The following is a 15,602-nucleotide window of genomic DNA, read 5'->3' as shown; positions in this document are numbered from 1 at the left end:
AAAATTTCACACAATTTCCAACTCTGAATCCTTACCCTTTACTGATTCCAGCAGTGTCCCAGCTCCCCTTCATACACTGCCAATCTTACCAAATTCTGTAGAGGGGATATAGAATGCCACTTAAAACACGTCAACATATTGCCAAATGAATTACAAAAGCAATAACATTGGTTGAACAGCTTACTAGGAGTTAGACTGAATAACCCAAAGCCTCCAAGTATTGCCCCAAACACTCAAATGCAGGCTTTGGGCCATGCGGAAGGCCACAAACCTGGTCACCCCTTTTATGCCCTCCTCTTAAAGGGACACAGACAGACGGACACACACACAAGGATGGACACATAGTGGCGAAAATATAGTCTCGGCCACCCCTTCGCCTGGCGGAGACAATAAAAAGTTTTTCATCCTTTTTTTGTCTCACTGTATGTTTCTCACTCATTTGTGATCATTTGCTCCATCTATTGCATCCCAAAGTGTTTTCTTCAAAATACACTTGTGCTACTACTCCTACAGATTTTGTCCAAAAACTCACACAAATCGGTACGCATTATCTCTGGGGTTAAGTCAGATTTTTTAGATCCCATTCCAATTAGCTATGACTGACGTCCAAAGTTTGCAGGCCCTGGTGCTCCGAGGAGCACGCTTTTCTAGTTGATTAAATATGTCTCAAAAGACTGCTTCAAGCGAGTCCATGGCACTGGTGGCTCACAAAGCAAAGCTAAAATAAAGCCATCCCATACATAATGTACTGTTTTGCAAACAACATTCTAATTTGTTTAAGGTTTGTTGTATTGTGACATACAATGAGTCTCATGTAAAAACTCATGTTTAGTCGCAGTCATCAGAAGATAACACCACTGTCATAGGCCTAAACTAAGACAGGAGGATGCACAACTTAAGTGCACTACACACATGCTCATAGGACAGAGGAAATGTATGACATAGGAACACAACAATTGTAATATATATATTTTTAAATGGTGGTGTGTGGGAGAGTATGCTCCTCACAGTAGCAGTTTGAAATGGGTCTAAAAATCCCCAAATCCGCCAGTGGCATGACCAAGTCAGTGGCCTCTAATGGCAACAGCCCCAGGGCTCTTCAGCACATGTCAAGTGGAAATGTCCTGCATTGTCCTGGTGGTCAAACAGTGATGATTGTCCTAGTGTTGCCATTTTTACAGACCAGTGACACTGACATCCAAAATAATGAAGACCTTTGAGAGCTAATCCTACTGCACCTCAGACTCCCTATGAACAAGTCAAAACTCTGTCCATATCCTATTCTAGTTAGGAGAGTTCTAAAAGTGCTTGCACTGTCCCACACTTTAAGTAGGCTACTGTACAGGGTCTTTCGTGTGATCTATGCTGTTAATCATGAAGTTACATATTTTGTGGTTCTATTAATGGGTCTTTGTAAGTGAAAGTGTATGGTAAAATGGCTAATATTTATTATTGCTATAAACAAAGACTTAATAGTCCAGACGTTGGGAATATTCTTTATTTTCCAACCCCTTGAAATAAATTGTCCTGTTGTGGTGTACTTCATCGGTGATGCAGCATGCAAAACTTTCAAAACTTTCAGTAGTTTCCAGCCCTGACCTTTGGAGACCAGATACTGATGGTTTTCTGTTCTACCAGGAAGTTAATTGCATTCATTATGAAGCATCCCAGCAGGTCTAACCAGGATTAGAGAGGGACAACACCAGGTGAATGCACTTCAAGCTAGTCCAGACAACCCGTAGAAGAAGTTAGGAAGCATTTCTCTTGTTGACCTAAGCAGGAGCACTTGCAGCACAATCGAGGTTTAACATCACAGAGTAACACAGTCAAAAGTAAAGAGAGCTTAAATCCCACATATTCTGAGATAATTTTCAAGTTTATTCTCTCAAAATGTATTTGACATTTCCTGTCAACATTCTGGATATTTTACATAGCTAGGAGAGTAGAAAATGCGGATAAAAACCACTGAACAGAAAGGGCAGGTAGGAGCACAGGAAAAAGGGAAGTGGATGGCTGTGAGAAGGCAGGAAGTGTCCGGTAGGTAAAACCAGACGAAGCTGAAGAACACTTCATCTGGTTAGATATATATTGTGACTGATACAACATGACAATATAGGTCCCTAGTTTCTCAAAAGCATCTGCATTTACACACAAAAAAAGGATCGGAGGGAGAAAAAAAGTACGGCTACTGTACCTTTAAACTTCAGAGCAGAATATTTTAACATTTTATGATATAATTCTGATCTACTCACGGCTGTCTAAACAGGGACAAATGTCAACAGCCAAGTCAAGACCACATCTGATCCACAAATAAAATAAAATAAAAAATATAGCCTAACCAATGTAATTTCACCATGGCAATAGGCTAAATGCAATTAAAAAATAAATAAAAAAATACATGAGACATTTTTAGTTGTCAGGTGTTCAGTTGTCATGTAAATGCAGCCATTAACCACTTGAACCCTGGTGTACCAATTCTGGGCATGTTATTATAGGCGTTTTGAGAATACCAGATCTACAAGCTCACAATGCATTGCGTCGCAACGCATTGCAAAATCATTTTCTATTATAATAATAATAAAAATAAATAAATTGTGGTTATGTGATTAACTCCATGATCATCAGGACAATCATCATAGTGTTAAACAACTTTCTAGAAACCTGGGTGCTGCACAGTCTTGGTGTTATCTTTGTACTACAAACGTCCGCAATCTAGCCTAGATGAGGTCACTTTAGTTATGTCATCGTTCATAGACGAGACAGAGCCCACAGTACAAGGCAAAAAAGGCAGTGTGGGAGTGGTGTGTATGTGTGTGTGTGTGTATGTGCGTGTGCCTGCAAACCTCTTTGTAGAACACAAAAACGAGAGAAATAAACAACTTATCGTTTCCATAGACTTTACATACTGTATGTTGCAAGTATGTATAGATGGATTTGCATGGCTTTTCTCTTGACACTTGTAGATTCACCAACTGCTCAATAAAACGAAATTTTCCTCAATTTCCCTCCTTTCCCATCATTCTGTTCTTCCCTTACATTCATAGAAAATAAAGAGACATTCCCCCATCTCCATAGTGTGTGACCCTTGCCTCAGTAGAATTGTGTGCCTGGTCCTGCTGTGTGGTTTAGAAAAGCAGTCAAGATCTGTCTGACCCACGGTTTGTCCTTGAATGTGGCTAATCTGAGTACCGCAAAATGTCCAATATTGGCCCAGGTGTTTATTTGCTTTTACAACTGAAAGCACCTGGCACTTGGATTTGAGACTTGGCAGTTATTAAAGGTTTTACGGGGCACTGAATCTAAATAGTGAAACTACATAGTTTATAATAACAAAATGCATTTCCACATGCATGTAACTACTAGCCAATGTAAAAGACAAGTAAGGCAGGTCAACTTGGTCTTGATTGAAGGGTTAAGAATATCACCATAGCACCATGTCAAACGAACATAATATAACATCTTACTTCATGCATCAGTTGATATATATGGTTAGATATGAAATTTAGGGGTCAATACACAAATGGTGGGTATATTTTCAGAGAAATAAATATCGCCACAGTTCAGTTCAAAATATAGCAAAACCGACTGTACTGTTTGATTGTGCTGTAATATATCGGCTGCTTGTACTGAATGTGATAGCTTATCAAACTACAATAATAGTCATCTGTGAGGACGTCTGAACAGTCAAAACCTGCTAATTTTGGCAAGATAGCATTACTTTCACAGTGCATAGAGCATTTATATCATATATACCTGTAAATTTACGTGGTGCACAGTAAAATCCTGAGTGTTCATTTAACTCTGAGAGTGTACAAATAGAACCAAATGGGACCCGTGGGTCAAGTTGGTTCTATTTGTACACTCTAAGAGCTAAATGAACACTCATGATTTTATGGTGTGTGTGTACGTGCAGTAGAAAGCATTGCACTGTGGTTTGCATCACACTGAGTCCTCAGATAACTTTTTACAAAGCATTTTTAGAGCCTGCCATACCCAACCTAGTTCTGTGTTTCGTTTTAAGCGCTCCAAGATCAATCAGCACAGTATTACAGTTCACAACCATTTTTATAAGGCAGATGAATAGAAGTACTCGTGGGAGTCAAATACTCTTGAGTCATACTGTTTCATAACAGACCTACGTTTCATACATAGCGACATCAAAGCATGCTGGACTAAAGCAAAGTTCACCCCAAAAAAAAGTCAAAGTCATTTTACAAATATTCTTTGGTTGAGTGTGAAAAAGAGGGTTCCTGTGCTTTTATTTAATGCTTTGAACTTGGCGGTTTTGTTCAAAAGGACACGTTAGAACAAAAATAGGTAGACATCTGCAACGATATATTGGCTTAAATACAGGCTTGAATCTAAACAACCATATCTCATCTATGTTAAACCTCACAAACGAACGTAAAAAACAAAACAATATAGTGATCAAAAAGCTCGATCTCACTGATTGTTCTCCACCGATTGTACACAAATACTTCCTCCTTCCAAGGGGCAACGTCCCCAAAATGGCTCGCTACGTTCTTCTTTTACTTCTTCTTGGCGAAACGACTGAACTTCTTCTCCTTGTCTTTCTTGGGCTCCGGGAGGGCAGTGGAGGAGGAGGAGGAGGGAGGGGGCAATGTCTGAGCCCGGGCGGCCCCCGAGGGCCCTGCGGGCTCGTCTGCTGCTACGGTCTGAATAGCCTTCTCCATGGCCTGGCTCCAGCGCTGGAGCTCCTCCTGAAATCACAAGCACAATCACAATGGTCTTTAGGCTGTGGTTCTGTAGCCTGGTAGAAGCCCCTCCCTCCGGAAAATCTCATTTCTTCATTTGATTTCAGGAAGGAGTCTGGCCTGAAGGCTTGTCTGGGCGTTTCTAGCCCGTTCACCAAATGGACGAGCCTATCAGCGCCGTCGCTCATCGTTCTGTGATTGACAGCGACAGTTGGCCACAATCAGGTGGCGAGTTCGAGTGAGCCCGAATGGGACCGAGTGCAGCCGACAAAAATGGAACGAGCCGCCATTGTTTTCTGTAGGCAGTTTTTACTTACGGTTTTAAAACGCTCTCAAACTTCTTTTTTGAGGCACGGAATTTACTTTTAAGATATCGTTTGGATAGAATTTAGTTGTTTAACTTCATTAACTGTGTTAATATAAATTAAAAAAAAACGTTAAAAAGTTAAATTCCCATTTTTCTCTGTTTCCAGCAACGCGACTTGGGGACGTTTTTACCAGTAGGGATCACATATGTGGTCAATTAATCCTGACAGAGCCTATTTAAAAATACAAATTTAGAGAACCGGCAGGGGCGGGCAGTTACACGCATGTATCCGAATAAGGCCGTCTCAAAAGTCCCGTTGCGTCACATTAGTCTGGAAGTGGTAAAAATGCACTGGCTGAAGTGGGACACTGCTGATTGGCTGAAGGGGTTGTCAGGCAATGGTATTACTCCCGCCCCAACTCCAGCCCACAGCCAAAATTGCAGAATGGGCGATCATGCCAGACTCACTCCTGAAATAAATTACAAATGAGATTTCCGGAGGGAGGGTTTACCAGGCTAGTGGTTCTGAACGTTGGGCTCCAAAAGGACCCTTAACAGGTGTGTAACTCACCCAAATGGAACTCTACGGTTGCATTTGGTTTTGTACACTCTCAGAGTTAAATTAATGCTGAGGATTTACATTGTAGATTGGGATCCCAAAGATTAAAATAAATGGTATCTAATGGGGGTTCCTGGTCTAATGCATATCAAACTAGGGGTCCTTGAAATAGGTTAACAAGTGGAAAGTGGAATGATTGATTGACATATGAGTGGTGAACAAGGTGTGTGTGTGTGTGTGTGTGTGTGTGTGTGTGTGTGTGTGTGTGTGTGTGTGTGTGTGTGTGTACACAAAAAAAAATACACAATTTTTAAATGACTTATCGTTACTTGGGGGTTAAAACTTACCTCATCTTTACACTGGAACAGATATTCACTTCCGTCTCCAAGACTGTGGAAAATAAAACAATTGGGGCATGAGTTAGAATTCACTGAGTAGAAAAACCTCACCATTGTTTGTTAGTTTAAGGTTTCAAGTTGACTATTACAGTAAAATGGAGACTAGGCAAACCTGTCAGGACTCGTTTCCCCCAAAAAGTATCTTGAAGGCTCTTCAGAAGTTTTCAAAACTTATGCTACACTTACTTTATACTCCTTCCAAGACATAAATAAATGAAATAAAATAAAATAGTTGTGTCAGGTTGTTTGTTTCCCTGTCGCTTGTTGGTTACGATGCCTTAGCAATCAAGAACAACAACAATTCTCTTCCCAGTAATGTAAGCCTATCCAAACAGCCAACTATCCAAATTCAACTTTAAGAAATAAACGAAAGAATTTGCATGTGATTCTAAGAAAATTGTTTTTGCGTTATCCTCCTTCAACTTATGACAGGATCAATAACAAACACAAACAAACAGAGCTGCCACCAATTACTCAAAAACCACAAGCATAAATAAGAAACCTTCTTTTCTTGTTGTCATGAAAGGAGCCTTGGTTAGTGTTAAATTGGATAACCATCTAAAAATTCTAGGCATGTCCATCGATGCTGCAACCATTTCTTTTGGTCACTTTAAGATAGTGCACAAAAGCTAAATCAACAATCTAGTGCACAATCCATTTTTAAATAACTGGTTAAATTGGCTTTTCTTTCTCTTGTAGATGGAAAATCTAATTTACAAACAAACAACCCTGTGACATACTCAAAATACAATTACCTATTTTTGCCAGTCACATTCAATCAGTCTTGTTCCAAAACCTCAAACAATTAATTTGAGTGTGAAACATTCTTTAGTCTAACATTTTAAAAGAGAACCTTTGTTTGAACATATATACATTTTAAAGCGAACATTTGTAACTCAAATCTTTGCTTCTGCAGGGAGTCCCTGAAACAAAAATATTTTGAGATGGGGGTCCGTGGCCAAATACATATAATTTTGGGTGGTCCTTGACATGAAAAAGTTTTAGAACCACTGACATAAAATAGTTTGTTCCAGGGACACCCAGAAGCAAAGATTAGAGTTACAAACGTTCGCTTTAAAAAGTATATATATATTCAAAGATTTGCACAAGTTCAAAAAAATGTAAAAATATCAGATCTACAAGCTCATAGCGCGGCACTCTGTGCCGTGTTATGAGCTTGTAGATCTGCTTGTAGATCTGCTATTTAATAGCCAAAGCCAGCTGTAAGGTGACAGTGTTTCAACAGGATGTGACCTTGGTAGCAGTAACATTATCTGGACATTAACAGCCATACTCACTGCAATTTGAAGACATGCTTCTTTTTCTTGTAGTTGCTGAGGATCTCCCAGCTGGCATTGTTGAGAGACAAGGGGTCCTCTCCGTGATAGGTCACACTATGGCCAAAACTCTTGGCATCCTTGTAGGCGGAGAGCTGGCCAGGCTTAAGTACACAGTACAAGTTGTTCCACGACCTGGGTGGGGAGGGGAGGGGAGGGAAGGGAAGGGGAGAGGAAAGGAGAGGAGAGGAGAGGAGAGGAGAGGAGAGGAGAGGAGAGGAGAGGAGAGGACTCAAGATATTGAGACAAGACAAGAATCATAATATTGATCGTGCCCGTTCCCTAACTGGTGGCAATAATGCAAAATCAATTTAATTCAATCCCTTTAAAAAGAGGGGAATCAAAACAACACCACTCATTGATTAATTTGAGTTAATTGGAAACAAAGAGCTACTGAAGTGTTAGTTTTCCTCTGTAATAACAGTAAATAGAAGAGCTATCTCAACAGCCTGCTATCTGGAAATTAGGTCAGATCTTTTGTAAGGCTGCAAGTTGCTTGTGGTTGCAGATTTAGTTAACAGTTAAACACCATCAGGCGGCGTTTGCATGAATTAATTAGTTAATGCGAAAAGTGCGTGTTGACATATCTGATGCGTGGCTGCTATTTATGTATGCATGTGTTTTCCGTAAAGAAAGTACAAATAAAAAATGAATAACGAATTGTACAAATTATAATGAATCCCCAAGAACATCAAGCCTTTAGTGTAGACGTTTAAAACTTTCTAAGAAGCAATACAACACGTCTTTCAGGGTGAACTCTTTAAACTATCATTCACCACTTCCTGTCAGCTTGTAATTCAGTTTATTATTCAGTTAATTAAAATCTACCTGTTGGAGGCCTTCTTCCCGGCGCTTTCCGTGTCTTGTTTACGACCCAGCGTGCCTTCCTGTAGCGTGACCTGTGTTCTGAGGGGTTCTGCGGGCATGGTGGCGGCCCTCTCCGCTTCCCTGGGGATCTGCGCCGGCACAGAGGAGTCCAACTCCAGGGAAGCGCTCTCTTTCATCTCCGACACCATGAGTGCCGTGGAATCGCCCGCGGTTCCCTCCAGCAGGCCTGAGCTGGGCTCCACTGCAACAGAACCAGACTGAGGGAGGAGGGGAGAGGCAGCAAACATGAGAGAGAGCCATAGAGGGAGACAGACAGGAAGAGAGATAAACAGAATTTTGGGACGGGGAACAGACAAATGGAGTGTGACATACGAGTGAATAAATTCAAACATTCATCTGCAAAATAAATAATTACACACAGTGATAACCTTGCCAGTTTGGTGGAGGGAGGGAGTGTGGGGGGAAGGGGGGTCTGCATCAGAGTGTGTCTGCCTTACGCTTCAGTGACTATTTTTAAAACCACTTGCAATAAAAGGTCCTCATTAGTCAGTCTATTTTAAAAGCTGGAAAGAAAGCCAATGCACTCTTTCACGTGGAAAAAATTAAAAAGCATTTATATGCCAAAGAGCGACCTTGCCTTTTGTCCTCTAGCGCCGTGATCCGCGGTAAAATCCTCAGTGTTAATCTATCCATATGTAACGCCAAGAGTGTACAAATGCCACCAAATGGACTCGTATGGGTCCATTTGGTTACATTTGTACATTCTCAGATGAAATTAACATTTGACTTTGATATAGTTATGGGAGAGACAGGTCATGGGAGATAGGCAGCAGCGGGCTGGAGGGCTGAGACAGCTCAGATACTGACCAGAGTCTGTTCCTCCACGGTGTAAAGCTGTGAAGAGTCCTCTACAAAGCCTGTGTCTTCTCTCCTGGAGGGCAGAGGGGCAGAGGGCAGCATGGGATCAGCACTGGAGCAGGCTTCAAAGAAGACCTTTCTCTGTATTGTGTGTGTGTGTGTGTGTGTGTGTGTGTGTGTGTGTGTGTGTGTGTGTGTGTGTGTGTGTGTGTGTGTGTGTGTGTGTGTGTGTGTGTGTGTGTGTGTGTGTGTGCGCGCGTGCGTGCGCGCCTATGTGCGTGAGAACAAGTCTTTCAAAATGGTGGGTACAGAGCCAATCCATGAACAAATTGTGTGCGTGTGCGTGTGCGTGTGCGTGTGCGTGCGTGCGTGCGTGCGTGCGTGCGTGCGTGTGTGTGTGTGTATGCACATGCACCCAGTGGTGGAAAGTAGCCTACATCCTACAATTACTTATGTACTGTACTTTAAAATGTTGAGGTACTTTTTCTTTACTTGAGTATTTCAATATATATAGTATTTGCTACTTTATACTTATACCCCACAACATGTCCAAGGCAAATATTGCATTATTTTACTCCAATATAATTATTTGACAGCTTTAGTTACTAATTTGGTTACTATGCAGATTGATTACTATTACAAAACGTAATTAACGGATACATTATGGTGAATTAGGTTAAGCTACCCAGCAGCACATAAAGTAATTAAAATCAACCCCATCTTTATCAGCTGCAAACATTAAAGTGATAGTGAAGTACTTTTACGTATGGTACTTTTGTACTTAAGTAAAATTTGTGGTATTGTTAATTATACTTAAAGCTACCCTCTTTCCTGTTCTACCCTGAATTTGTACTGACATTTTTACCATTGAGCCTGCCTGCTTGCTCAGGGGATAAATTGAATTGTGTGTGTGTGTGTGTGTGTGTGTGTGTGTGTGTGTGTGTGTGTGTGTGTGTGTGTGTGTGTGTGTGTGTGTGTGTGTGTGTGTGTGTGTGTGTGTGTGTGTGTGTGTGTGTGTGTGTGTGTGTGTGTGTGTGTGTGTGTTACCTGCTGTCCTTGTCTGAGCGAGTCTCCTCCGTGATGAACCGCTCCATTTCCTGCTGTTGTGTCCTCAGCTCTAATAACTCCAGCTGGACCACAGATTACATTTAGGATCAGTGATGTATACTTATTTGCGAGTCAGTGTCGTACACCGAGAATAGCCGATCTACAAGCTCACAACGCACAGGGACACGACACATTGTGAGCTTGTAGATCTGCTACTTTTGCGCACAACTAAGTATATACATCGCGCTTAAATTAGGCGATGGAGCAACTCCATCTCAGTGATTTAATGTTATAACATTCCATTCGTTTTGAATAGCATTGCCTTAAAAAAAAACAGAATCACAGAAGTCAGATGGTGTAGTGTAAAATATATACTGTAATATGAAATATGTTCTAGTCTTCACTAAAAGACTATTGTCTTCCACCATAAATTACTATTATTTTCTGTTATGGTTGAATTTATATCATCCAATGATCAAAAAGACTCTTCAGACAGAATTCATATTACAGATTGATTACAGGTTTTGTTTTCCCATGACTTTTCTTTTCATCGTATAACTGAGTTTAATTCCAAAATGACACATCAATCATGTATACAAAAATGACACATATTACAAAATGATTGATAGCACAAAATGAGACATCAATCATCTTTATAAAAATGATACTCACTGTTACAAGATGACCGATAACACAACATTTCAAATGTCTTATTCTTCTTGTGAAGGTACTGTAGGTAGTATAAATTGGTCAACAATCACAATTTTACAGGCTGCTTCGCTGCTAACTCCATGGAATAATTTAGCTCCGAAAGGTGACATATCACATTTTGGAAATTAACACTTCACTCTTTTTTAACTGTAATATTTTACATGAATTCCTCCTCAACCCAAGACATTGTAGGTCATACATTCAGCCATATTTCACTTACTCTCATGCTACAGTTAGTTTCTCACTAATGTTGCGTAAACACAAACAATACATTTTAAAATGTTTATTTCCACAGCCATAGCATCTCTGCAGGCTGGACTTGTATTTCCTTATGATCAATGCACTGAAAGTTTTTTTCCTAGGACCCCCTGGCCTGCATAACCCTGTTCCATGGACTATTAGTGGGGTGCAGGTCCCTGAGTAAAGACCCTGGCTCTCCACTAGTGCATATTTTGTGTGTAGAAGTTTAGAGAACAAATGAATGACACCAGTGTAATTTAATCCATAAAACCCACAGACAGACTAAACCACTTTCCCTATTTTCCTGACAACATGTCACATTGCGAAGCACAGTGAGCTTGTAGGTCAGCTATTTTCGCTGCTTTTCCACAACACCGTCATGTGACAACAATGTCGTACGACTAATTATGAAATATTAAAAAAACATACACGGATGAAATACGGAGATACAAGGCCTTCTGCCTGACAGACAGTCAGTGGTGTAAAGTAACTAAGTACATTCATACTGGAGTATTTCCAATTGTCTATACCAGGGGTCTTCAACGTTTTCAGCCCAGGGACCCCCTAGCTGAGAGAGAGATGAAGCAGGGACCCCCTCTATATTGTATAAAATTGTGTTTCAGATAAACTTTTGCTGCTCTTTTTTCCCTCTACACCTATAGGGCGGATTCACACTGCGGCCTTGAACCAGCCTTGAGGCTGGTTGGAAGGAATACCTGGGAAGGAATTGGTAAAGCTAGCATCTATTATAAGTGTACTTTGTGAGAAGTTTTAGATTTTTGGAATGGTATTAGGTAAGGGTATAGCTTTTAAAAAACATTGCAAACAAGTTAGGCTCGCCCCCTATTGAAAACCTTATAAAACTTCTCACAAAGTGCACACGCTTTACCAATTCCTTCCCAGGTATTCCTTCCTACCAGCCTCAAGGCTGGTTCCAAGGCCGCAGTGTGAATCCGCCCTTAACTCTTTGCCAAAAATAGCCGATCTACAGAAAAGGGATGCTAGGGTTCAAGTGGTTAATGTAAAAAAAAAAACCTATCACACAAAGATTTGGCGGACCCCCTGTAGTAACTCTGAGGACCCCCTAGGGGTCCCGGACCCCCTGTTGAAGACCCCTGGTCTATACTTTTACTTCTACTCCACTACATCTCAGAGGCAAATATTGTACTTTTACTCCACTACAATTATTTGAAAACTTTAGTTACTAGCTAACTTTGCAGATATAAATGATGATATTATGAAACATACATAAACCTTCAGCCCTAATTTAGGGTCAAACGAAGGAGGAGCCAGGCCCGGAGTCATCCCACAGTGCCTAGAGCCTCTTAGTGTCGCCAAAACTTGCTGTTAACATCTCAACTGCCACCCTAAACCAGTGGTTATCAAACCTTTTCATGTCAAGGACCCCCAAATTGACACTTATTAGCCCGCGGTAGGGCTTTCACGACTAGAGATTTTTACAGGTCGACTAATTTGACCCAGTGGTAGTCGACTAGTCGACTAGTCGAAATTTAAATTACAAAAAAAAAAATACCAAAAAAAAAAAAAAAAAAAAAAAATTTTTTTTTTTTTTTTTTTTTTTTTTGGTGGCACTGTTTTAATACCATCCTACTACTATATTACTATTATTATTATCCTCCTGCCCTTATTTTTATGGCGTTTTAAGGGAAGCGCTTCTGGCACAGCAGCACAGCACCACAGCAGCGTCTCCAAGGATCCCCATTGCCCAATAATAGGCTTTTATTGGGCATGCTTTTGACCCCCTTTTGATAAAAAATAAAGTCAGGAGGATAATAATAATAGTAAGATGGGCCATTACTATAGCATTAAAAATTAAATTAAAAAAAAAAAAAAAAAAAAAAAGGTTTTTTTTTTTTTTTTTTTTTTTTTCAACTATCAACTATCAACTAACAAGGTCGACTAGTGGTTATACTAGTCGACTAGTCGACTAGTCGACTAGTTGGTGAAAGCCCTAGCCCGCGGATTTGAAAAGATAAGCCAGGGACCCCCATAAGAGAAGATTTTTTACGGCTCTCTAGCAGTGATTCTCAACAATTTTAATTTCAAGGACCCCCAGTTTGACACACATTAGGCTACGGACCCCCATTTAATGGCAATTCTATCTCTGTGACCCCAATTCATATTGTAAAATCAATGTTAATTTAACTCTGAGAGTGTACAAATGGAACCAAATGGACCCGTTAGGGTCCATTTGGTTCCATTTGTACACTCTCAGAGTTACAGACCCATAAGGGTCCATTTGGTTCCTATCCATCATTTAGCTGGGGACCCCCTGGAACCCCCTCAAGTACCCCTGGGGGTCCCCGGACCCCACTTTGAGAATCAATGCCCTAAACCCTAACCCCCTCATTAGCACTGTCTCTTACTCCCCTCAAGAGAAATATAGCATGCCACTTGGACACAGACCGGGGTCTGATCAGCCTCGGTCGGGGTCGCCTGGAGGAGGGTGTCTGTTGCGAGACCCGAAACACCCAGTGATTCCAGGAAAACAACACTGATGATGCGTCCAAGTTTGTGCATCAGTAGATGTATTTATTTACTATACTGTACATAGGCTATTTGAACTTGAGCGTGAACTTGTGGATCTGCTATTTTCCAACATTTTAGTGCTTTTACTTTTGGTACTTTTAAGTACATTTTGATACCTATACTTTTGTACTTTTAGTCAAGTAAATGTTTTCTTCCGGACTTTTACTTGTAACAGTATTGATACTTTTACTTAAGTAAAACATTTGAATACTTTTTTTCCACCACTGCAGACAGTGATGATATCGTGTACAGTCAGTGTTGCCAGATTCTGTGAGAGAAACAAGCAACCAGGTCTAGGAAAACCAGCCCAAAACAAGCGAATATGGGCCACATGCGCACTTTAACACATACATCAGCTATTTGAAAATAGCAGATCTACAAGCTCACAACGTGTCGCGATGCGACGCGTTGTGAGCTTGTAGATCGGCTATTTATTTTCGAATAAAATCTCGCGGGAAATTATAATAAGCAGATCTGGCAACCCTGTGCACAATACGTATGAACGGCGGCGCTGCTTGCCATACGTACAGTGGTAAGGCGCTCCAGGGCTGAGAAGCGCTCCTCCCAGGTGGCGGTGGACTTCTCGAAGGCCTCGTGCCTCTTGATGAGCTTCTCCACCTCGTCCACGGTCTGGCCCAGGTCCTTGCTGACCACATAGGGCTCCTGGGCCACCAGCCACGCCTCCGCCACGGAGGCATCACGCGCAAACTGACACACCTCCAGCACTGTAGGTAGAGGGAGACAGGGGGTCAATACCGAACAGTGGCGTGCACAGACATTTTGAGGGGCAGGTGCTCAAGTAAATTATACTTTTTTTTGTTTACTTGGTCTGCTCTTTTTCCCCTCTAAACCTATACCTCTTTGCCAAAAAATAGCCGATCTACAAGCCCACAACGCCTCGCAGCGCGAGGCGTTGTGGGCTTGTAGATCGGCTATTTTTGGCTAAAGTTCTCCTCAGAAAAGGGATGCTAGGTTTCGAGTGTTTATGGTAAAAAGAAAAATCATATCACATAAAGATTTGGCGGACCCCCTGTAGTAACTCTGAGGACCCCCTAGGGGTCCCGGACCCCCTGTTGAAGACCCCTGCTGTAAACTGGGAACACTTCAAAAGGGCACCTCTGGTCAAGAGGGCAAAGGGCAGGTGCTCTAGCACCACCTAGAGTCTATCTGTGCATGTCCCTGATACCGAATTGTACCGAAAAGTACAATTTTGAGGTATTCTTTCTCAATTGGAGTATTTCCAATTTTCAGTATTTTTACTTCTACGCTACTAAATCTGATCTCAGAGGCAAATATTGTACTTTTATTCCTTTTATTTGGAAACTTTAGTTACTAGTTACTTTATAGATTTTGATTATTACAAAACATACATTAACCACTTCAGCCCTATATACATTTCGTCCATTAGAAAATAGCCGGTCCACCAGCTCACAATGTGTTGCGATGCGACACATTGTGAGCCTGTAGATCTGCCATTTTCAAAGATTTTTTTTAACATTTTATACATTTGAAAACTTCTGGGACATTCTGAATTTCTGCATAATGAGTACTTCTACTTTCGGTACTTTAAGTATATTTTGATGCCAATACTTTTGTACTTTTACCCAAGTAAATTCTGAATTCCGGACTTTTACTTGTAATGGAGCATTTCTACATTGCTACAAAATTTGAGTACTTTTTCCACCACTGCCGGATGGTGTGGGCAAATTACGAATACAGATAAAGAAGAGTTAAGGTCCGGACAGATAGAAAGCGCCAATGTTGCTCGCGTCAATGATGCGCGTCATTTGAGGCCACTTGTTCACCATGATTGCGCCACGATTATTACTATTTTGAAACGCACCATGGTGAGGCAAGTAAAACACCGAAAGGACATTATTGAGTGCAGGCTTTTTCTCTTTGCATTCACAATATTGACAAATAATGAATAATTAAATAAATACAAGCAGCTGTTTTACAGATTTACAGCAGTAAGTAGACAGCTTGCGGCGTCTGCTTGCAGACTTAATTCTCTCTACAGTATGTTTTATTTAAGATAATGTGACAAGACCA

General features: G+C 40.9%; 1 protein-coding gene across 2 annotated transcripts in view; it reads right to left on the bottom strand.

Annotated features, from left to right (window-relative positions):
* Positions 1-1,833: 1,833 nt before the first annotated feature.
* sptb (spectrin, beta, erythrocytic) overlaps positions 1,834-15,602 on the bottom strand; it is a 68,500-nt gene continuing 54,731 nt past the window's right edge. For both annotated transcript variants that reach the window (XM_084043861.1, XM_084043862.1), the window contains 7 exons: positions 14,079-14,275; positions 10,050-10,132; positions 9,012-9,075; positions 8,145-8,401; positions 7,278-7,451; positions 5,929-5,971; positions 1,834-4,721 (listed from right to left, as the gene is read on the bottom strand). In XM_084043861.1, coding sequence (XP_083899987.1) covers positions 4,530-4,721; positions 5,929-5,971; positions 7,278-7,451; positions 8,145-8,401; positions 9,012-9,075; positions 10,050-10,132; positions 14,079-14,275 — 1,010 coding nt within the window. In that variant the 3' untranslated portion in view covers positions 1,834-4,529. The remainder of the gene's footprint in view (positions 4,722-5,928; positions 5,972-7,277; positions 7,452-8,144; positions 8,402-9,011; positions 9,076-10,049; positions 10,133-14,078; positions 14,276-15,602) is intronic.

The sequence above is a fragment of the Gymnoscopelus microlampas genome, assembly GCF_963454915.1.
Source record: "Gymnoscopelus microlampas genome assembly, chromosome: 20".
Taxonomy (NCBI): Eukaryota; Metazoa; Chordata; class Actinopteri; order Myctophiformes; family Myctophidae; genus Gymnoscopelus; species Gymnoscopelus microlampas.
The sequence above is the reverse complement of the archived record's forward strand: the minus strand, read 5'-3'. Positions and strand labels throughout refer to the sequence as shown.